The sequence below is a fragment of the Babylonia areolata genome, chromosome 27, assembly GCF_041734735.1.
Source record: "Babylonia areolata isolate BAREFJ2019XMU chromosome 27, ASM4173473v1, whole genome shotgun sequence".
NCBI lineage: Eukaryota > Metazoa > Mollusca > Gastropoda > Neogastropoda > Buccinidae > Babylonia > Babylonia areolata.
Window position 1 is genome coordinate 38870641 of NC_134902.1, and position 23679 is coordinate 38894319.

The 23679-nt window shown below is 44.3% G+C and overlaps 1 protein-coding gene across 1 annotated transcript in view; it reads right to left on the reverse strand.

The window, feature by feature from the left end:
* The window catches only part of LOC143301083 (twitchin-like), a 265961-nt gene that overhangs the window by 125299 nt on the left and 116983 nt on the right, over positions 1–23679 (reverse strand). Inside the window, exons 25-27 of the mRNA XM_076615089.1 lie at positions 18242–18330; positions 11941–12117; positions 1254–1518 (exon numbers count right to left, since the gene is read on the reverse strand). Of these exons, the coding sequence (XP_076471204.1) occupies positions 1254–1518; positions 11941–12117; positions 18242–18330 (531 nt within the window). The remainder of the gene's footprint in view (positions 1–1253; positions 1519–11940; positions 12118–18241; positions 18331–23679) is intronic.

Genomic DNA, 23679 nt, shown 5'->3' on the forward strand with positions numbered 1-23679 from the left:
TAGCATCTGCACGCTTGTGTGGATGCGTGGGTTGTTGACTAAGAATGGCTATTTTTTGTTCTTGTTTTATTCCTATCATTTACATTCTACGTATCTTTCATTCCATTCTATCTTGAAATATGTATTTACCTAATGATTTCGTTCCTTCACATGTTAGGAGCTAAACCAAGGGTAGGTTCACAAGGCGTGGTAAGAGCCTCGGGTTCAAGCTGAGGTCAAGCATCTGCTCTCTTTCTTTTCACAGCAAATGAGGCATAACGTACACTGATGAATCAGTCCGCACCATTTGACAACACCTCCGTGAAACTGAATCTGTGGTCCCCCCCCCCCCCTTTCTTGCACGGACTTTCCACACTGAGCTCCACCCGTTCTACTCTTTCAGTCCTACTCTACCCCATCCGCTTCCATTGACAGATATTCCAACCCGTTCTTCCCTACCCCCAAATCCCGTTTTTCCTTTGCACACACCTTCCATACACAGTTCCATCCACCCTACACTCCAGTCCTACTCTGCACTATTCGGTTCCATTCATAGATATTCCACTCCATTCTTGTATGGTGATCAATCGTGTCCGACTATATTATCACCAGAAAAGCAGAGGAGGTAACTGCTGTCCCAACTATCTGAGCTAGAATATGGTTAAGTGGAGAGTGTCTTGCCCAAGTCACATCCCCTATTCCGCCTCTCGACCAAGAGTGTTTTAGGACAGTCGGCGTTGGGATGGTTCTCCAAGGCCAACAAGCCCAAAAGCCAGTGCAGTATGTATTCCATTCTACCCGACCCCCAAAATTCCATCTACCCGTCTAGGAGGAAGGTGGCAGAATGGTTAAGACGCTCATCGGTCAATACAGAGCCCATGAGGGTGTGGGTTCGAATCCCGCTCTTGCCCTTTCTCCCAAGTTTGACTGGAAAATCGAATTGAGCGTCTAGTCATTCGAATCAGACGATACACCGAGGTCCCGTGCGCAGCACGCACTTGGCGCATTGAAACATTACCCATGGCAACGAGAGTGTTGTCCTTTGGAAAAATTCTGTAGAAGAAACTACTCTGATAGGTACACAAAATATTAAATGCACGTACTCAAGGCCTGACTAAGCGCGTTGGGTTATGCTGCTGGTCAGGCATCTGCCTAGCAGATGTGGTGCAGCGTTTCTGACGCCTTGAGAAACTGAAACTGAAACCCGTCTACTATAACCCCCACCCCCACCCCCACCTCCGCCCCCTTCTCCCTTCCTTTCCCTTCCCACAGACCTTCCACGTAGAGCCAGGCCGAGCTCTGGACGCCGTTGCACTCAATGGTGACCTTGCCGCCGTCCTCAGGCTTGGCCTCGGGGATGACCAGGCGGTACTCGGTGTCGTCGTTCTCGAAGTGGTACTTGTGGCCGTGGAAGATCTCCAGCTTGTTCTTGTACCACTTCAGCTTGGCCTCCGGCTTGCAGAACTCGGCCTTGAACTCTACCCTGTCGCCCTCCATGGCCTTCACGTCCTCCAGATCCTTGATGAACTTGTCCGGCTCCTGTGTGCGGCCCGGGGGTTGGTTTTTGTGAGGGGTGGTGGTGGTGGTGGTGGGAGGGGTGAGGGGGGGGGGAGAGAAAGAAGAAAGATCAGAGAGAGTGACGGTGGTGGTGGTGGTGGTGGAGGTGATGGTGGTGGATGTGGTCGTTATGGTGGTGGTGGTAGCAGTGGTGGAGGTGTTGGTGTTAATGGTGGTTGTGGCGTTGGTAGTGGTGATGGTGGCGGTGGTGATTGGGTGGTGGCCGTGGTGGCAACAACGGTAAAAGAGGGGGATGAGAGAAGGTGGTGGTGGTGGTGGTGGTAATGGTGGTGGTGTGGGGGAGGAGAGAGACAGAAAGAGGGAGAGGGAGAGATAGGGTGGTGGCAGTGGTGTCAGTAATGATAGTGGTGGCGTGAGAGGGGGAGAGAGAGACCGAAACAGAAGGAGGGTCAGAGAGGGTGATGGTGGTGGTGGTGGTGGTGGTGTTAGCGGAGGGTGAGGTGTTCGGAGGGTGGGGTGGTGGTGTTTATGATGATGGTGGAGGATTTTCCTTTCTAAATGACATGAAATACATCAACACAGTGGTGGTGCACGTTCGGGAAGGATGGAGGGGAGGCGGAGGTTGAGGGGTAAAGTGTGTGTGTGTGTGTGTGTGTGTGTGTGTGTGTGTGTGTGTGTGTGTGTGTGTGTGTCTGTGTCTGTGTGTCTGTGTCTGTGTGTGGGTGTGGGTGTGGGTAGTGTGTGGATAAATGAGGAACGGTACAGATAGGGGTGGGGAAGGGAACTGACGACATAATCAGAGACAGACCGAGACTGGTCAGAGACATAAGGAATGACTGCATGGATATTGAGGTGATGTTGCACAGGGAAGGGAAATAATTCAATATCAATAACAAAAACAATCAATAACTATTTCAAACTGTTAAGTGCAATTCAACGAATGAAGAGAACGGTGTGAGAGAGAAACAGAGAGAGATAGAAAGCGATAGGGAGGCAGAGATAGAATCTCGTTCGAAAACGTTTTTTTAGTAGACAGATAAATAAATAAATAAATACACAAATACATATATAAATAAATGTGAGTGATCAAATAAACAAACCATAAGATAAACAAATGAACAGACCAACAGACGAACATACAACTGACAACAGTGTGGGCACTTAAGTTGTACAACCACACTTTGCTTTAATTAAAACTTAAAACACAGAACAACACAGCTCTGCGTACGACAGCACTCACGTTTGTACAAAAGTCCACCCCCACGACCACAGGAACACATCTCTACTCCGTCATGCTCGGAAAGTACCAATACATATCAACACAACAAGGATCTGAATGCCAAACCGTCGACAGTACTCGGGAACACGTTGTGGAAACAAAAGAAAGATTAAAAGGGGGGAAAAAATCGGACATTATCAGAAAATAAAAGCACAACACGACATATGAGCATTGACTAAAAAACAGCAAATGAAGTGATAAGATTAGAATAAACAAATGAAATATCCCAACCATTTTTTGCCCATGTCCTCCCATTCCCAACCAATCCTTTGAGAGAAATAAACAGGGGTACGGATAAGGGAGTGATATTTGGCACGGACGAAAACTGTCGAAGATGAACCTGTTCTCCGTATATACTTACAGCCTTAACTAGGTCAAATCCTAACTGGGTCAAATCAGTATCAAAGGGGGGAGGGGCCTGGTGGGTAGGGGTGAAGGGATATTATCATAAATTAATAACGAAAAGACTGGACGTCAGTTCAGAGAGGTAGTCATGCACAGGCATATTACATCAGCAGTTTTCAAACACACTGAAGGCTGGTGTGTTTAGAAAAAAACAAAATCATGCATTCACATGCACGTTAGGTTGATAAGAAGAAGAAAAAAAAGAAGAAATAAACGCATACTAAATTAGGCTAATTATGCTTTTTCTTAAGATACAAAACATAAATACTTCACACACAGCTGCTATGCTCTGTGTGCAATAGTTTGATGCACGCAGCGTGTGTGTGTGTGTGTGTGTGTGTGTGTGTGTGTGTGTGTGTGTGTGTGTTATTACGTTTGGCCGACCCTCTTCCTTCAGATAATGGATAGTGCCAGCTTTCTGCTACCCTTCGTCAATCATAAGTTTATGCAAGCGGTTATGATGAACCAGTGTTTCGGAAGAAGGGCACCTGAAACTTTCCGCCAGTCTCTCTGTAGTTTCCTCCAGGTTATAGTCGGGTCACAGCATCACTTCTGGAATTGCTCCAGATACATACAACGGTAATGCCATGCAAGTACCCACTAGATATTGATACGTACAGATTTTGCTCAGTGATGTCTCTCGAGATGGATATATGTTTTTTCTTGTGAATATCCCTCGAGATATAAATGGGTCACTTGCTACCGTATGTAAGTGTACGTCGAAATATACATGGGTCACTACTCCATGTGCAAGTAAGGTTTGGTGTACATAGTAATGGGTCTCCTTACGTCTGAATCTAACTCTGTACGTAGGTCTTAATCTACCTGTGTCTTGTAAACCGTTATTGCAAACCTCCATGTATCCATGACATGTTTCACACGTTTTACATGTAAGTCTTTAAATCTCTCTAAACAATCTTTTAAGCTTCTATACAATATCTCAAATGAAATAAAGGCGTGCAACAGGAACCAGAACAATGCAAAGATGATGATGCCAAATAAATCGGAATGTAATTATGTACTGTTACAGTCATACTTTACGCACAAAATTAAACATTAGAACTTTTCTTTGGTATGATAAATTTCTAAAAAAAAGAAAACATTTCATGCTAGGAACGTGTTAGTACTAACGTCTACAAATGCTGCGGATACAGTGGCAGTTATGATTTAAATGATCATCTTTATAATATCAAAGAAAGGTTGTTCAGCCACTGAATAATCTTCAACCAAAATAGGGTATTACAGCAGTCAAATCACGGGATCCATACAATCAATGATAAGCAATAAGGAAAGTAATCAACGTAAACGCATGAGGGGACAGTCACGTTTCTAAGCAGCACAAGAAACTATTCCATGCTCAGTTATCGAATGCAGTCAATAAGTATTCGTATTATGTTTTACATGTTATTGACCTTGCACATTATTATTATTTGTTTATCATGCATGTAACTTCTGATTACAGTATTTATAACACACTTACTGACATTTATTCATGTATAATTTGAATACACACTTTGTCTCTTTCTCATACTTCCATTGACATAAAACTAAATTTATTTTGCTTGAAAAAAAAAAACCTGCAGTACAGTAGTCTCAGTGATGAGGCGACTGCTTGGTATGTTTTATCACGTCATAATGTATCGGTCATTATGATAGTGCTTGTATTTCTGCTGAACATTCTCTCTCTCTCTCTCTCTCTCTCTCTCTCTCTCACGCCCCACCCACCCCTCTCTCTCCTTCTGTAGTGATTGAGAGAGATCATCCTGTATGTAGTGTTGAGGTGGCCCTCGCAGTTGGCTTTACAGCGAACAAGACCTGACCACCCGTTGCAAGGCAGAAACATCGAATCATGCAGAACAATCAGACCGGGCAGAGGAGTCAGATGAATCAGTCACATTGTTTCTGGGCCCATGTTACCATGAGGACTGCTTCTTCATAGCTGACGAAAATTATGAAGATATCACTTAGATTTCACCGAAGGAGGAGTAAACATAAAGCAGCTACGAATTTGACCGCGCAAATCAAATCATTTACGTTTCAGTTAAAAAAACAAAAAAAAAAAAAAAACAACAAAACCAAAAAAAACAAACAAGGCACAGAGTACTTTGAAAGAACAACAGTGTTTCAGATTAAAAAAAAACCCACTAATTAAACCATATATATATATATATATATATATATATATATGTGTGTGTGTGTGTGTGTGTGTGTGTGTGTGTGTGTGTGTGTGTGTGTGTGTGTATGATAGTCAGTCGTGTCCGACTATGACCATCAGAACAGCAGAGGAGGCAACTGCTGTTCCGACTATTTGGGCTAGAATTTGATTATAGTGGAGAGTGTCTTGCCCAAGTACATCCCCACTCTCTCGGCCAAGAGGGTTTTAGGACAGTCGGCGTTGGGATGGTTCCCAAAAGGCCAACTAGCCCACAAGGCTGCAGCACTAAGAGCCAGTGCAATTTTGCCTCCTAGTTTGAGAGTCATAGTCCTTCACAAAAGACTAAGCTGTAAATGGTTTCCCCATTGACTGGGGAAACCATTGATAATACAGCTCTCACTTTGCTGTTGGCCCAAATGTAAATTTGCGTCAATCTGTGATATAAGCCATACAGCTACATTGAACATAATACACATGGACTTATACAGTACGGTTTGCTCCATGGAACAGAAACAGCGCACTATACAAGTGCACAAAAGTGACAATGACACTTCCCAAAGCAGTAGGGGGTCGAAAAAGGAAATAAACAAACAAAAAAAGGACAAAAAACCTAACGATCACAGTGCCTCAAACATGAGCACATACCAAACATGGGCAAACACACACAAAACCACATACTCTGTGAAATAATCACCATACACAACACGTATGCGTACAAAAACATGTACAGTCTTTACAAAGCAATAAGCATTTCCTATGATAATATTGTTAAGTAAAACTGTTAACGAAATTATCATAAACTTTTTTTCTTTTTCTTTTTCGTTTTTCTTTTTAATGCAAAAACCGTTTTGTGTCATAATCCATTGACACTTCCACAAACTGAGAAAGCACGAAAACATACCTTTCATATATTGTTCTTAAAAAAAAAACAAACAATAAAAACACTATTCATAATCTAAGATGGACATATTTTCCTGAAAAGAAAATCAATTGCAATTGCAATAACATGTACAAAAACAAGATAAAAAAAAAAAAACATTTTACATAGCACGTGCTCTGCAGAGCAATCACAGCACGCACAACAGGTGTGCTTTTCTATACAGACAATCTGTTGTTGCTGTTTTTCCTAGAAGTGGTTTACAATAAGCACAAAGCAATGTGGAAAAAACATCAGTCTTTGATACATGGAAAACCTATTCACACTTCATAAACACCGATAATCCTGTAAGTATAACGACATAAGACCCATGATCTGACGCGCCCAAACATGTACACATGAACGAAATATAACACTGACAATTTCACAGAGCTTTACAAACATTGCGCTTTGATTCCACAATGTTGATACCCACATTTCCTACTGCACAAATGAGCTGCATTACAGCCAGTACAAACAGAACAACTGGTTGATTTTTTTTTTCTGGATCACATAGACACAATGCAGTCCTTTGTGTTGAAATGGTGTACACCTGAATATGAAGGACACTAGGAAAAAGTTAAAGGCAACGCAGCCTTTTACCACCGTGGAGCAGTGATTTCACATTCACAATGTCTACGACTCGGCACAAAGACTATCCTCCCCTTTCAGCGGCTTCATCTCCACACCCGAAGTCAGGTACCCAATGACACTCGGGTGGAGTGAGGGAAATCGGAGTAACGTTACTTTCCCAATGACACAACACCATGCCGAAAATGGAACCTCGAGCTCTGGAGCCAGATGCATTGCTGGGACGGAAGAGCCAAGTATGGTCGTAACCCGCTACTAACTGTGTGTAGTATGGAACTGACCAATGGCGTAGTTCGGTCAACGTAGGCATTTAGTCACGTGTAACTGTCAAAACGTTAGAACCAAGCAATGCAACTGGCACCATACTGACCAATGGCGTAGTTCGGTCAACGTAGGCATTTAGTCACGTGTAACTGTCAAAACGTTAGAACCAAGCAATGCAACTGGCACCTGATCACTGGCGAATACTGGATCAGTAGGCAAATGCCTGACCGATTCCGTCACGGCGCCACAAAACGGTACCGAAGTCGTTCATGTGAGGAAGAGAACTTTTCCCGATTACTTCCCTTGAACTTCCGCTTCCTTCACTCGCTTCAGCAGACATAGCTGCCTCTGTCCTTTTTCAACGCGCCCAAGATAAGTTGTTACTTTCAACAGCTTGAGTGTCTGTGCGCGTGGGCGTGTGTGTGTGTGGGGGGGGGGAGTGAGGGGGGGAGGGGTTGTGTGTGGGTTGATTGTGTGTTGTTTTCTTTGCTAGAATACATGTTGGTGGTTTTTTTTCCTGTGTGAAAAATCAAGCTGGTGTGGTTTGTTACCATACCTCCTTGTTTTTATTCAGATTAATGTTTTACTCATTTCTAGTTCAAATTTTGTCCTGTTCACGTGTGTGGGGGACTTCATGTCGGCTGTGAGACTGTGTGCCTGTGAGTGACGAGCCCTTGGTCCAACACGTCATTTCCAATCGGACTAGATAAAGATAGATTTTATGGCATCGTGTGCTCACGCATGTCAGCTTGATATGCATGAAAACTGCGAGGCTGTCTGTTGGAAGGTGCAATTCTCGGTTAGACTGACTCATGGTTGTTTATTATTATTATTATTGTCTTTTGTTTTGTTTCTTTTCGTTGTTTGTTCTGTCGTTTTATCTTTCATATCCAATGAACAGAACAGAAAACCGGCAGCAACTCATAAACATTTATGCCAATCTAGATACAAGCTCTATTAAGCAAGTAGATATGTCGTCTTTAAAAAGCACACACACAGCATGTACAAAGATAACACAGCAGTTTGTTCAAAATAATTTCTCTGTGAAACCTAGACATGCAGATGACAGCCACACAAAGCGAAAAACATCTCAATAACCATCTCCAGGATCCAAAGCCCCATTACAAATCAATATCACTGAACCAAAACGGCCATATATCACAGATATATAGAGATTGTCTCAAAGTCAACCACCATTTTACAGACGAAACTTCCACCAATTTTTCGATTCACAACATGCTAACACCCATCCAAACTAGCATCAATACAGATATCCGCAACTCACAGAACACAGAAGAGAATCACACACAAAAAAAGAGAGGACCAAGGTGTCTGACAACAACGCAAATGTTAAACAAAAAATGGGTTCTGAAGGCAGGGACAATTATTACACAATACAACAAGCACAGGAAGACGAAAGGAGCACCTCCTCCGAGTCACTCACGTGCTCTCAAAACAGGGGACAGTGCCTGTACTTGTTTCTTGTCTGCCCAACCACCCAGTGCACGGTTTTAACAGTGCCTGTACTTGTTTATTGTCTGCCCAACCACCCAGTGCACGGTTTTCACAGTGCCAGTAATCTGGCCATTCCACAGTGACTCTACTCGAACTCAAGCATGAAGAACACTGGAAAGAATTAGGCACAAGGCGAAAGTATTCAAGTAGTATCAAAGAGACTGAACAACATTGAAAGCACTATCTCAAGGGCGAGTTTGGACAACAACGAAAGCAACATCCCTCAGGTGGGGACTAACCAGTTGTGCGACAACATTGCAGTACTGATGTTATACTCTGGAACTACAAAACAAAAAACATGTGAGAAAGACAGTATGCAGCAACAGTGCAAGTCATTATCAAAGCTAGAGGTTCAAAGCAGCTGGGAGTGCCAGACTGCCATGAGAAAGAACTAGTTCTAACAGGGAAAAAAGCAGAATCTCTTAAACTAGAGTCACAACATCGAATATGGTGGTTATGAGCCTTTATGCACATGAATTATTCAAAGATAAGCATTTCATGTTTATACTAGCATCCATCCAGTTGCGGGAATTCCCGTCTCTTGAACCTTTATATACATGAACCGTTTAGAGATAATCATCAGTCTATTATAATTGCTGACTGTCATGGCCATTGAGACATATTACTCGAAAGGCTGACGATGTAAAACAGCCATTAATGTTTTACTTGGTTGAAAAAAAACACAAAAAAACAAACGTACAATAAGCACATTTCAACGCCCTGATATTCAACCAAAACGTATGTATATTCACACAGAATAAACTGTCATAAGAACTGGTAACTCAAATGTCACCAATGAAAAGATTTAGCAAATGCTCATATGGTAAATAATACTATTGGAACCCATATAACCGTGTAATTGGTTCTCCATTTCACAGCTGGTCTTCCGGTATGCTTGTGTTCACACAGTGCTGTGTCCTGTCTTCGTGTGGAAATCCTACATGAAACAGGATCGGACTTGGATCACAGTATATGAAGACTGGAAATTTATTCTGCACGATTAAATTTCCTCGAAAGAGAGCATCCCCAATGCATGTCAGCAGTATGTTTGAAAACAGCACTGTTGTTTAAACTAAACGATGAATGCACTTGGCAGTTGGCGCACTGCAATAAAAGGTCCCACACCCTTCTACGGCCGTGGGGTCAGTGGAATCATCATCACGCTTCTGGGGCTCGGCACAGGAAGGCGGGGCCCAGTTCTCCCATGCCACCGTTTTAATTTAACTCTCTCCATACGAACGGCGAAAGAGACGACGTTAACAGCGTTTCAGCCCAATTACCATCATCAAAATATTGCAAGCGGAAGGCTCTTATACTGAAGAGGTGAATGTTGACAAAGAATATAACAATTCTGACGACGGAAGCTAAAGGTTGGGTCATTCAGACACCCACTGGACATCCGAGGGGTCTGTGTAGAGGAGAAGAGAGGACTGGCCGTACTGAGTGAGTTAACCTTCCCAAACCTGGGAGGAGCGAGGAAGATCGTAAGTGCCTTTGCGGAGAACGCAACAGCATGTGGAATGGGGCGTTGAACTCTGATCGCTGGACCTGAAGTCAACGTCTGACCGATTCGGCCACGGCGTCCCCGAACAAAGGGCAGAGCACAGGACCTGGCTCAGGAAACAGAGCAGCTTTGGGTCCTCATGACATCACTTGAAGAGTTAAAACGTCCTTTTGCTTATGGGTGTGTTGTTCATCCTGCCCAGCGGATCACCACAAACCGCACCAGCTTTGGGTCTTCATAACGTCACTTGGAGACGAGTAAATGCGTTCTTGAGATCATGGGTGTGTTGTTCCTGCTGAAACGCTGTGGGGCTGAAATATGGCCTCATGGTCAGTAGGTTAGACCCGATATCAACAGGCAATGTGGATACATGACTTTCAGTATCTGGAGACATCGTCATGCGAATGAAACGTCTTGAAAAGAAGAAAATGTAACCAGCAAGCTTGTTGATCCACTTAACAACGTGTTTTTAAATTAGGCATAAATTAGGCCATAGGGAGTTAACTAGTTAACGCCAAAAGTATTTCGTAACTTTCACTCCTTCAACCGCACAAGACTTCGCGCTAGAGGTTGTCTGCTCTTGTGGGAGCTAGTGTTACTGTTCATGTTACGTGACGAGCAACACTTCGGATTAAGGCATTCCGACTAATGAACTGTGCATTGCGACATTGGTGGTTAAAGTGTTAACACAAATGAAGCAGAAGCTGCACTATATATGAATGCTATGTGTTTCACGTCTCATCGTTCTTTGTTTTATTTCATTATTTATCACAGGGATGTGGTTGCTTTAGGACATGGTATTTCTCAGAAGGAAGATGTCTGACGCAGTGACAAGTTCATTTTGTTTAAATGTTGATCACGTTCTTTACATGAAGAAGGTGACTGTCCAGGACAAGATTTTTTATACTCATTATTGATGGACTGTTATCATCTGCCTTGCAACATACAGCTTGAAACTGTATCGACATGATCTAGATTTTCAAAAGTCAGAATCGTTCGATGGAGCAGCTTCATTCTTTCAGACAGCGTTGTATGTATGAATGTGTGATGTGTGGTAATTGTTCACGGTACAAATGGGCAGCGAAATCTGGAATAGCTAGTGACACGTATCACCAGACTGGACCCAACAATTTTCTTTAGGAACTATAGCGTTAAGAATGCATTACACTTCTCAAACTCTAAAGGAAACTCAACGTTATATCTGCCCATCAGCCCAGCATAGTTTGGGCTAGTTAAAAAATCGTTCATTGCTGCATGATCCTCCTCTATTATACAAAACTTGTAGTGGGCAGTGCAAATGTGAATGACAAGAGCCCAAGCACATTCCTTGATGCATTCCAGTCTGTTCTGAATACGAGGTAACGCCTTCTTATCAAAGGGAGATCATTCGGATCCGACTGCCACGAGATTTTAACAACTAACTTTCCCTAAAGGAAAACGATTTTGTTTCAAATGAAAAATCCTGAGACAGCCCCTTGGGCTTTCGTCACCATGATTTTATTGACTGCCGCTGTGTTAGTATTTTAGAAAACACAAAGTAAAAAAGTATGAGCACAACATCGAAACGTTTTAAGCACAGGCAAAAAAGAAACAAACAAAAAACCTCGCTCCTCCCTCTCTCTCTCTTTGTCTCTCACGGTTAGATGGTTAAAGAAGATTAGCAGCCCACAACACTAAAGGCGGAGAAGAAGAAGTAGAAGAAGTAGAAGAAGCAGAGGTCAAGGACGGGGAGTGAGAGGTGCGCGTCGTGAAGGCGGCCCACCCAAGCCAGTCCCATTCCCAGAACACTTCCCCGGATTCCCCACCACCCCTACCTCCTTCTGCACGGGCGCCTTATGCAGGGTGGGCCAGTCCGGGATGACCTCCATGAGAGAGGGGCGGCGCTGGGAGAGGGAGTTTCTCCTCTGCTGCTCCATGGCCTCCAGCTTGTCCGGATCCACCTTCAACGTGTGCATCTCGGGCTCTGTGGACCCGCGACGGCTGCCGCCCTTCTGTTGAAGGGGTGAAGGTTGGCGTGTGTAAACACATCATGGGAGGTAGGGAGGCTTGTTTGATACAGGGCTGTGTTGTGTTGTGTAATGTTGTGGTACTGGCCCTCGGTTAGGAAAGAGTTAATTCTGAGTTGTTGGTTTTTTGTTTTTTTTCAACTTTATTTATCTAGTTGTTTTAATAAAGAGCTGTGTTGAGTTCTGTTCTCATTATTGAGTAGGAATGACGATGGGAGAGAGAGAGAGAGAGAGAGAGAGAGAGAGAGAAGAAATGACGAAGGGGGAAAGTGAGAGAGGGGTTACAGACTTCTACAAATCGTAATTTTGAATGGGTAGCATTGCTACTTCCTTTTTCAGAGGTGTTTCACTCATGGTCTGTATTTCACACTTAAAGGCAACGTTTTCCAAACTTTTCAATGGGCCCCCTTTTAAATGCGTGCATTCGCCTTGTGTTCTTCACTATCAATAGATATTTTCAGTGACGTTAAGCCTGATGTTGTCCCTGTCGTTTCATCATCTGTTTGTATATCACACACTGCGCGCACCAAGGGGGACAGGTGTGCTCCTTTCACATGTCACACAGAGCAAACCCCAGAGAGACAGAGACACCGAGAAAGAAGTAAAATGCTGAAAGACATTGAAGAAGTCACAGAGAGAGAGAGAGAGAGAGGAGAGAGAGAGAGAGAGAGAGAGAGAGAGAGAGAGAGACTTCAAACGCATTAAGAAAACAACAGAAAGTTGAAAAACTTCCAAACACCATGGTTCACAACAGCAAGAACGTTCGAGAAACAGAAAATCTGCTGTGATATGAACGCAAAAAGACTCTCCAAAAACACAATTTCTTATCTGTAAACAAAAACAAAAAATGTAACCCAAGCGGATTACAATCAAACAAAGCCAGAGGTCGCATAACAATGTCAGAATGAACGCACGTTGTTCAGTATCACCTGGACAATTGATTGGCTAACAACAGCGGTGGAAAACGCAAATGTGCTTTGGAAGAGATAGTAAGATGCAGAGAGAGAGAGAGAGAGAGAGAGAGAGGGACTGCATGGAGCCATAGTCTCACACAAATACAATGATCGCCAGCAGAAAAAAAATATTTTGCTCGCAATCTTTCAGAAAATAAACATCGCAGTCAAATCATCTCTGCTTTTAACAATTTTGAAAACTATATTCCGCTCACGAACTGATTATCACGATGCAGTAGAAGAAATAGCATGGATACTAACAAAATAAAAAAGCGAAAGCAAATTTAAGTCTGAAACAAAGTTATTAACAGAACATAAATGCTCTTGGGCTTACACATTTTTCCCTAAAGAATGTCAAGTCTGAAACTGCGCATGTTAAACATCACGTATATTTCAAATTAGCGAGACCAAATTCTCCATTCATTGACGAAAGATTACATTGGGTCTACATACTTATACCATTGACAGGTTATAATATCGCGCAGGTTATAACACCAAGAGAGTTTGAAATCAGCGACACATAGTTTTTCCATACATGGGCAAAATGTTACACTGGGTTTGGTTAAAATCAAAAGCTACTCTAAGCCACGTACATGTCCGTATGAATCAAGGATGAGTTAATAATGGATCAGAGGGAAGGGGAAGCTGTTCAGATTTAGAAACATTCATAATCTGCACAAAACAAAACATCTGCAGAAAAGGACTAAAGCGCACGCACATCGTATCAAAACTCTCCAGCGGAGCTCTGATCTGTGTTCAAAGGCAGCTCTTGCATATAAGCCACAGCATCTACAAAAAAAAAGAGAAAAAGAAATAAAGAAAAAAAATGCAGGGTAAAAAAAAAAAAAAAAAGCAAACACCTTTTCTACGTTAACTACTTTTTTGTGCAAAAAAGTGCCACACCACCGCACAAAGTATCTACTGCGTCAAATGCAAAGAGGTGGGGGTTGGGGGGGGGCTGGGGGGGTAGGCAGGGTGGGGGGGGGGGGGAGAACCAACATCTATCATAAAAATCCCAAGCTCCTAAAAGACTTGAAACGCACTGCAGTGAAGGTTTGAAAGGAACATCTATCTATCTATCTACCTCTTCACGGGAGGAGGGGGAGGGGGGGAGAGAAGAAAAAAAAAACACTTGGTTCAGCAAAGCTATGCTCTAGCACTGTGGGGAAAGTCTACAACAATGAAGCCTATGCCACGCTGGAACGGCAGCCAGTGGAGCTGGAGCTAGGCTACCGGCTTGAGAGGGGGGGGGGGGGTAAACACGCTGTGCCGTTCCCATCTAAACCTGCCTTTTCCGCCTTCTCCATTGTGTGGGATTCCACTTCACTGGATTCCTCCATATGAAGCACGCCCTTTTCCTTTCGCGTGTACTCCTGCATCTCTCTTTTGTGCGCCAACTGAAGGGGGGTGGGGGTGGGGGGCATTGGCACAGCATCGTCATCAAATAGGTCAATAATGGAAAACAACATAAGAAAAAAGAACTTAAACCAAAATCATATATTAAAAAACAAACAAACAAACAAAAACAAAGAAGAAGCTGTTACGAGACAAATGAAAGAATAGTGAGAACATGATGATGATGATATATATATATATATAGTTATCACATTCGGTCAGGTTCGCTCTCAAACATGGCCGTCCTGTCTCAGTCCCAGTGTCAACAACAGTCCATGGGGGCATTATACCTGGCCATGTCTCCGTGAGGTCCCTCACCAGAGTAGACCCCTACAGACCACACTTTCTTTCTGTTACTCAGTGACGCCTCCCTTCAGAGTCAGTTTCAAGCAGGGCACTTCTCTGCCGCAAATTTCTCACTGTTGACATTTCCAGTTTAAAGGATCAAGGTGGCAGAATGGTTAAGACACTTATCTGCCAATAGTGTCCGTGAGGTCTGGGTTCGAATCTTGCCCTCACCCCAAGTTTCAGTAGAAAATCCAACTGAACGTTTCGTCATTCCAATGAGACGATAAACCGAGGTCTCGTTTGCATTACGCGCTTGGCGCAATGGAAAAGAACCCATGGCAACAAAGTGTTGTCATTTGGCAAATTTCTGCAGAAGAAATCCACTCTGATAGGTACACAAATATATATGCATGCCCTCAAGGCCTGACAAAGCGCGTTGGGTTATGCTGCTGGTCAGGCATCTGCCTAGCAGATGTGATGTAGCGTGTATGGATGTATCCGAACGCAGCAAACTCCTCCGTAGGAAACTGAAGCTGAAACTTAAAGTTGATTCGCAAAAAAAAACAAAAAAACAAAACAAAAAAACAAACAAAAAAACCCCCACCCACCGTTAATTCAGTTTAAACTGTCTCCCCCTCCGTCCACCTCGCTTCTTCTACCTTCCCGCTGCCCCCCCCCCCCCCCCCCTCCTCTCCCCGTTCCCCCGCCGCCCCCTTTCCCTTCATCTGGATAGAGATCATCACCCCCAACCCCAACCCCTTAATGACAACTTCCGTTAACCCCACCCCGCACCCCCCTGCCCCCACTCACCACGAACCGGCTGACACTGAGGACTGCGACAAGAATAGAGATTGGAAGAAGAAGAAGAAGAAGAGGAGGAGGAGGAGGAGGAAGAAGAAGAGGAGGAGGAAGGGGAGGAAGAAGAAGAAGAAGATGATGATGAAGAAGAAGATGAATATCAAAGGGGAAAAACACCGAAACTGACGACACCATGACAGCAGAGCCACACAGTGTTCACCTGTATCAGAAGAACATGTCAAGCAACAAGGAGGGTAACATCAAATCAAAATTAGAAGGAACAATTCTGGCATTCATCCACCGATCGTTGAGGAGGCAGAGGGGGTGTGTGCTGATGGGGGGTGGGGTGGGGGTGGAAGGTAGGGTGAGGGGAAGACGATGATATTCATGGGATGTGTGAGGGGATGGGAGGGGGGTGGTGGTGGTGGAGGAACATTTATACATATAAACCATCTCCTTGAGACGGGGCCAGGGAAAGGAGGGGGCGGGGGGGGGGGAGGTTAGGGGTAGAGGGAAGGGGGAGGGGGATACGAAATTTATGGAACGTTGGTATGGAGAGCATACATACATTCATATACATTTATATATCAATATCATTTCCTTCAAAGGGGTGATGGAGGGAGGGGGGGGGCTAGGGGTGAAGAGAAGGGAGAAGAGGAGACATGTCTTTAGGACGTGGGTGTGGGGCACATTTACGATATATACACCTCCTCCTTGAGAGGGGGGAGGAGGGAGGAGGGGGGAGGGAGGGGAGGGGGGAAGTGGATACAACGATACTGATGGGACGTGGGGGTGGGGGGAACATGTATAATACATATCAAATACCACCTTTTTGAAGAGGGGGGAGGGGGAATACAACGACATTGATGGGATGTGGCGGTGGGGGTGGGTGTGGGGGGGGGAACATCTATAATACATACCATACACCACCTCCTTGAGAGGGGGGCCTGGGAAAAGGGGGAAGGGGGTGAAGGGGGCGAGGGGGGATGGGGGAGACAACGACATTGATGGGATGTGGGGGTGGGGGTGGGGGGACATCTATAATACATATCATACACCACCTCTTGGGTCTGCGGTGGTTTTTCTCTCGACTTCAACTTGGACCTCAGATGCTGCAAGACATGGCGGGCATATGGAGATGAATTCGCTGTCCCCGTTTGTATTTATCAACACGTTTTTGGGTCTCTCTCTCTCTCTCTCTCTCTCTCTCTCTCTCTCTCTCTCTCTCTCTCTCTCTCTCTCTCTCTCTCTCTCTCTCCAAGTTAAAACATATTTGCGAGGTTGACCCAAGACAAGACCTTCACGTCAGATTCGTTGTCCTGGCGTTCCCATTTTTTTTTCCTCATTCATCGAAATAAAAAGAATGAAAAATGGTCATTACACATTCACCTGCCGACTCCCGTGGGAATCTGAACCCCCTGCAAGGAGGAACTGAAAACAGCGAGCACAAACTACACACAACTACAATGACTGTATGAAGATATTCGCAAAAAGCATATAAAATAATGCCCGCAAAAAAAAAAAAAAATGCAATAAATCATTCAACAAATAGCAGTTATATGATACACAAATGAAAACGAAAAAAAGGAAGATTCAGGCAGACTGGAAACGTTATAATCATTTTCATTAATTTTAACCATCACCATCAACCCTCACACACACACACACACACACACACACACACACACACACACACACACACACACACACACACACACACACACACACAAACAAACACACACTGGTTAGAAAATACCCATCAACCGGTATAACGGAAACAAAATAAAATCAAGAAGGAATATAAATGACAAAAATAAGAGAAGAAAAGAAAAAAGATCGCCAGTTGAAAGAAACGTGTGTGTCAAGTCGAAGAAAAGGGAGATGAAAAGAACAAAGAGAGAAAACGAGATGGAAAGAAACACTCAGCAAAGAAACAAGAGGAACAGGAAGAAAAACTGACATACCATCACACCACACAACACAACACAACACAATACAATACCACACACACACACACACACACACACACACACACACACACACACACACACTGGAGTGATGGCCTAGAGGTAACGCGTCCGCCTAGCAAGCGAAAGAATCTGAGGGCGCTGGTTCGAATCACGGCTCAGCAGCCGATAATTTCTCCCCCTCCACTAGACCTTGAGTGGTGGTCTGGACGCTAGTCATTCGGATGAGACGATAAACTGAGGTCCCATGTGCAGCATGCACTTAGCGCATGTAAAAGAACCCACGGCAACAAAAGGGTTGTTCCTGATAAAATTCTGTAGAAAAATCCACTTCGATAGGAAATACAAATAAAACTGCACGCATGAAAAAAAAAAAAAAGGGGGGGGTGGCGCTGTCGTGTAGCGACGCGCTCTCACTGGGGAGAGCAGCCCGAATTTCCCACAGAGAAATCTGTTGTGACAAAAAGAGAAATACAAATACACACACACACACACACACACACACACACACACACACACACACACACACACACACACACACGCAAGAAACACAAACACATCAGCCCCACCACAGCAAACCTAACAAACGACAACAAAAAATAATTAGAACAAAACAACCTGCAAAGCAAGGCGCAGTAAACACAAACACTGACATTTCAAACCCAGAAAACTGCAAACAGCGAAAGAATAGGGGACATAGCACAGTACCTTGGCATCCTCCGGTTCGGCTTCCGGTTTCTCCACCTTCTTGAGCTGGATCTTGGAGTCGGCGTCCGACATCTTCCGCCCCTTTTCCACTGTTTCCGGAGGGGGAATTGAATCGGAAAAAAGCGCTTTTAGCAACCCTCCCTGGACATTTACTGGCTAGTATCCAAAATGCATTACTATTTGTTGTGATAATTACAAAGGTTGGATGCTACTTTGATCGAATTTCAGAGGTGATACGTCTTAAGTGTTGTATGTGAATGAGCTAGAAAGGTGGGGAGAAACGGAGAGAGAGAGGGGGGAGAGAGAGAGGGGAGAGAGAGAGAGAGAGAGAGAGAGAGAGAGAGAGAGAGAGACAGAGAGAGAAAGAGAGAGACAGAGAGAGAAAGTAATATCAGAAAATTTGCACTATTTTGCCTATTTGTAATATTCATCATGTAGATTTGCTACGTTTATTTTATGCTTCTGTTACCGGTGAAAACAGTACTTGCATATGAAAACTCCATCACATTCACACACACACACACACACACACACACACACACACACACACACACACAGTTACTTCGATCCTGAACCAAGAGACAGACGACATATTGTCAGAATCAAAACTGATACATCAGATTAATACAGTATGAAATCTGGCAACATCGACAATGTAGAAGAGTAAACTCGATGTTTGTTCAACATTCCTACTCTATGAAGACATGCTATTCCAAACCAGTTGCTGTTGCCATCTTTCTCTTGAAATGCTAAAAAGATAATATTGTTAAGTGAAATAGTAACATAAAACTGGTAATAATTCAAGAAAAAAAGGTACACAAATTAGTGTCAAAACCACACGGAAACTGGAACACATTAATGCGTAAACACACATCTAATCTAGGACGACAAGTTCACCTTAAGCTGAGGAAATCTGTCTAAAATGATGACTGAGATTATGATTACGATCTGCTTCCAGGAGTCACATACACACTGACACAGTGCAGCTTCTTCTGTTGCATGGCAAACGGACAAAGCATACAACACATTGAACACGAAGCTGCTGTACAATAATTATTGCACCTAACTGAAGGGTGTACAGCGTTGCATACACACTTTGGAGTGTGAAGGAAAACCAACGATCATCACCAAACATGTTTTAAAACTATCTCAACCGAACACAAACTTTTCTCAAATGATTATGACTACGCAAACCGGGAGTATACTTCTACCCCATGAATTATGTCAACAATCATTTCTATAAAGCGGAGATTAATAACTAATAAATGGAAATCAGACATCGCAGTTCAACAACAAGAAAAAAAATTTAAAAAAAAGGGGGGGGGGGGGGGGGCTGGAAACTGAACAGGAATTCCGCTGGGTGAAGAAATTCTAATATATCGGGAAAGCGGGAATTTGAAAGAAACGGGAGATTGTCTCCCTTGCCGGTTACTTGACGTCTGAAGTTAGCGTTCGCTTCATGATAAGAGGGTTGTCGCTTCATGATAAGAGGGTTGTCGCTTCATGATAAGAGGGTTGTCGTTTCATGATAAGAGGGTTGTCGCTTCAAGATAAGAGGGTTGTCGCTTCAAGATAAGGGAGTTGTCGCTTCAAGATAAGAGGGTTGTCGCTTCATGATAAGAGGGTTGTCGCTTCATGATAAGAGGGTTGTCGCTTCATGATAAGAGGGTTGTCGCTTCATGGTTGTAAATTGTTTAGTTGAGACTGGGATGTATGCCCCAAAAAAATCACGACTTAACGTCTGCAAAAACCTGGAGTCTCAGTATGTGAGTCAAACTTAACTGCAGCTGTATCCAACAATACCGTAAGTACTTCTTCGTTCCTACCATGATACCACGGAATCTGCTGTGCTCTCTCTATCCCTCTGTCTCTCTCAAAGTTTCAGTGAACATCCTGTACACAAAGCAGCTATGTACAAGAATAAATAGGAAGTTGTCCACCAGAAAATTCCTTCTTCACTTGTGTACAAGTAAAATGGTTTACCAAAAGAACAGTTTCGTGTTATAAATACTACATTCAAACAGATGTAACTTAGTTTCTGTGACATAAAAGCGCATGAAGTTTACTGACGATCGATCCTTTCCCTGTTGCAGGGCCGAATCCCCACCATTGCTCTTCTCAGTAAGTACGGGAGGGCGATGTCCTGACCTGCCTGGTACCTCTTAGTTTCTTTACTGTTCGTTCTCAACCTGTTCGCTTCTTTGCGCTCGCCATTCGTCGGAGTCTGTCGGCTCTAATACAAGGGAAACCACCGCCGTTAAACACAAGTTCAGCTAAACTTAATTCCCCTGGAATTGGTGGACATTTGGTTTTATTTTTGTTTGTTTGCTTGTTTGTTTCTTTGCTGTGGGGGGTTGGGTACTTGTTATTATTAAATATTTCTAACTTCCATTATTTTTCGTGTCTTTTATATATAAACATAGTGTTTACTCGCATGATTTTTTTTGGTTTTTTTGTTTGTTTTTTTTACAATGCCGGATTTCAACGGATATCTGCTAAAGAGGACAAATTAATCAGCAGTTAAAACAGAAAACAGCTACTTCCAGCTAATCACGCACACACAGCCACCTTTGGTGGAAAGAACATGAACACACGTGGCTGCTACGAGCCACGTACTACAAAGCACACAGACACAGGCGGCAGCAAATCAACACACACACACACACACACACACACACACACACACACACACACAGGTGGTCACACCTAACAGAGTGAATGCAACAAACTCTCAGTCTTAAAGTCTAAGGTTCGAATCCCAGCAGTGCCAGACAGAAGTGTGGAGACTTTTCAAGTGTACTAAGTCAGCACTGGTGCTAATCTTCGGGTGCTCCATTTGGTGCTTTTTTTTTTTTTTTCTTTTTGTAAGGAGGTGTGTTGTAGTGTATATAGGTCTGTCCGCACGTTTTGTCGCCTCCTTGAAACTGAAAACTATAACTCCATTCCTCTCTACACGCAGATCCATCAAAATAATCATGTTATATATTTTTTTTAATCCATTCATATACTGGAAGGATTTGGAAACACGGTAAGTTGTCCTCCACTCAACTCCCAGAAAGATGGTCTGGAATGTTGGACCAACAGAATGCTGGTGGGAAGAGAGGAGTGGGCCCCGTCTCCCAATGCTGAGCTCCTGACACAATGACTTCATTGCCGCTAGGGCTGTTCAAGACAGGCAGCTGGGAAACGTGGTCCGTGAAGAGACACGGGAAGAAACAACATGGACACAGCGCGGAGTGGTCAGCCCACACAACACAACACAGATCAGTGACCACTAAGGGCAAGCCCACACAACACAACACAGACCAGTGACCACTGAGGGCAAGCCCACACAACACAACACAGATCAGTGACCACTAAGGGCAAGCCCACACAACACAACACAGACCAGTGACCACTAAGGGCAAGCCCACACAACACAACACAGATCAGTGACCGCTGAGGGCAAGCCCACACAACACAACACAGACCAGTGACCACTGAGGGCAAGCCCTCACAACACAGATCAGTGACCACTGAGGGCAAGCCCACACAACACAACACAGATCAGTGACCACTGAGGGCAAGCCCACACAACACAACACAGACCAGTGACCACTAAGGGCAAGCCCACACAACACAACACAGATCAGTGACCACTGAGGGCAAGCCCACACGACACACCACATACCAACTTTCTCTGAAACAGAGAGAGGACACACTACACTGCGCCGCAAGTATCGAACTCAACACATGACACACACAGCTCTATAAACGCTCATACACATGTCACATTTCTCATAACCTGCCATGTTTTATAAGTACACTCCTCAAAGAAACATGAATACACGACGTCGTTTTTCTTCTAACAATCCTTATCGTGAAATTACGTTCTGCTTAGAACAATGTCAGATGGAAAACAAAATTTTAATATCTTTAAACTACAGATACAAATAATTCAACGCGTAGATTTTGAGAACAATTCTTTAGAATATTGTGTGTATGTATGGAGGGGGAAGTGGGAACATAGGTAGGTTGTTTTTGTTTTTTGTTGTTTTTTTGTTTGTTTGTTGTTGTTGTTTTTTTGGGGGGAGAGAGAGCGAACGGTGCCTGTGCCTGAGTGCCTGTGTCTGAGTGTGCACATTTTGGGTCACAACAAACCACATTCCCTTGTGATGAAAGTACAAACGAAAGTAATCCATTTCGCTTATTCAAGAACGCTCACTACAGAGCTTTCCATTAAGAAATTTCCTAAAGTGAACACATATTCATACACACACCTGACAATTCTTAATAAAGAGAGGCTATTATTCTCAACACAATATAGGAAAAACATAAACCATACACAGCTTCCCTCTACCATTACAATCATGACAGGCCCCACATGACACATGACACTCCATGACAAGCACGATGACAGCTGTCATTCACAATGTGCCGACACTGGCACAGCACACACCACACCCACACCCAACACACGGTGACAGCTGTCATTCACAATGTGCCGACACTGGCACAGCACACACCACACCCAACACACGATGACAGCTGTCATTCACAATGTGCCGACATTGGCACAGCACACACCACACCCACACCCAACACACGGTGACAGCTGTCATTCACAATGTGCCGACACTGGCACAGCACACACCACACCCACACCCAACACACGGTGACAGCTGTCATTCACAATGTGCCGACACTGGCACAGCACACACCACACCCACACCCAACACACGGTGACAGCTGTCATTCACAATGTGCCGACACTGGCACAGCACACACCACACCCACACCCAACACACGGTGACAGCTGTCATTCACAATGTGCCGACACTGGCACAGCACGCACCACACCCACACCCACACCCAACACACGGTGACAGCTGTCATTCACAATGTGCCGACACTGGCACAGCACGCACCACACCTAACACACGGTGACAGCTGTCATTCACAATGTGCCGACACTGGCACAGCACACACCACACCCACACCCACACCCAACACACGATGACAGCTGTCATTCACAATGTGCCGACACTGGCACACCACACCCACACCCACACCCACACCCAACACACGATGACAGCTGTCATTCACAATGTGCCGACACTGGCACAGCACACACCACACCCACACCCACACCCAACACACGGTGACAGCTGTCATTCACAATGTGCCGACACTGGCACAGCACACACCACACCCACACCCACACCCAACACACGATGACAGCTGTCATTCACAATGTGCCGACACTGGCACAGCACACACCACACCCACACCCAACACACGGTGACAGCTGTCATTCACAATGTGCCGACACTGGCACAGCACACACCACACCCACACCCACACCCAACACACGATGACAGCTGTCATTCACAATGTGCCGACACTGGCACAGCACACACCACGCCCACACCCACACCCAACACACGGTGACAGCTGTC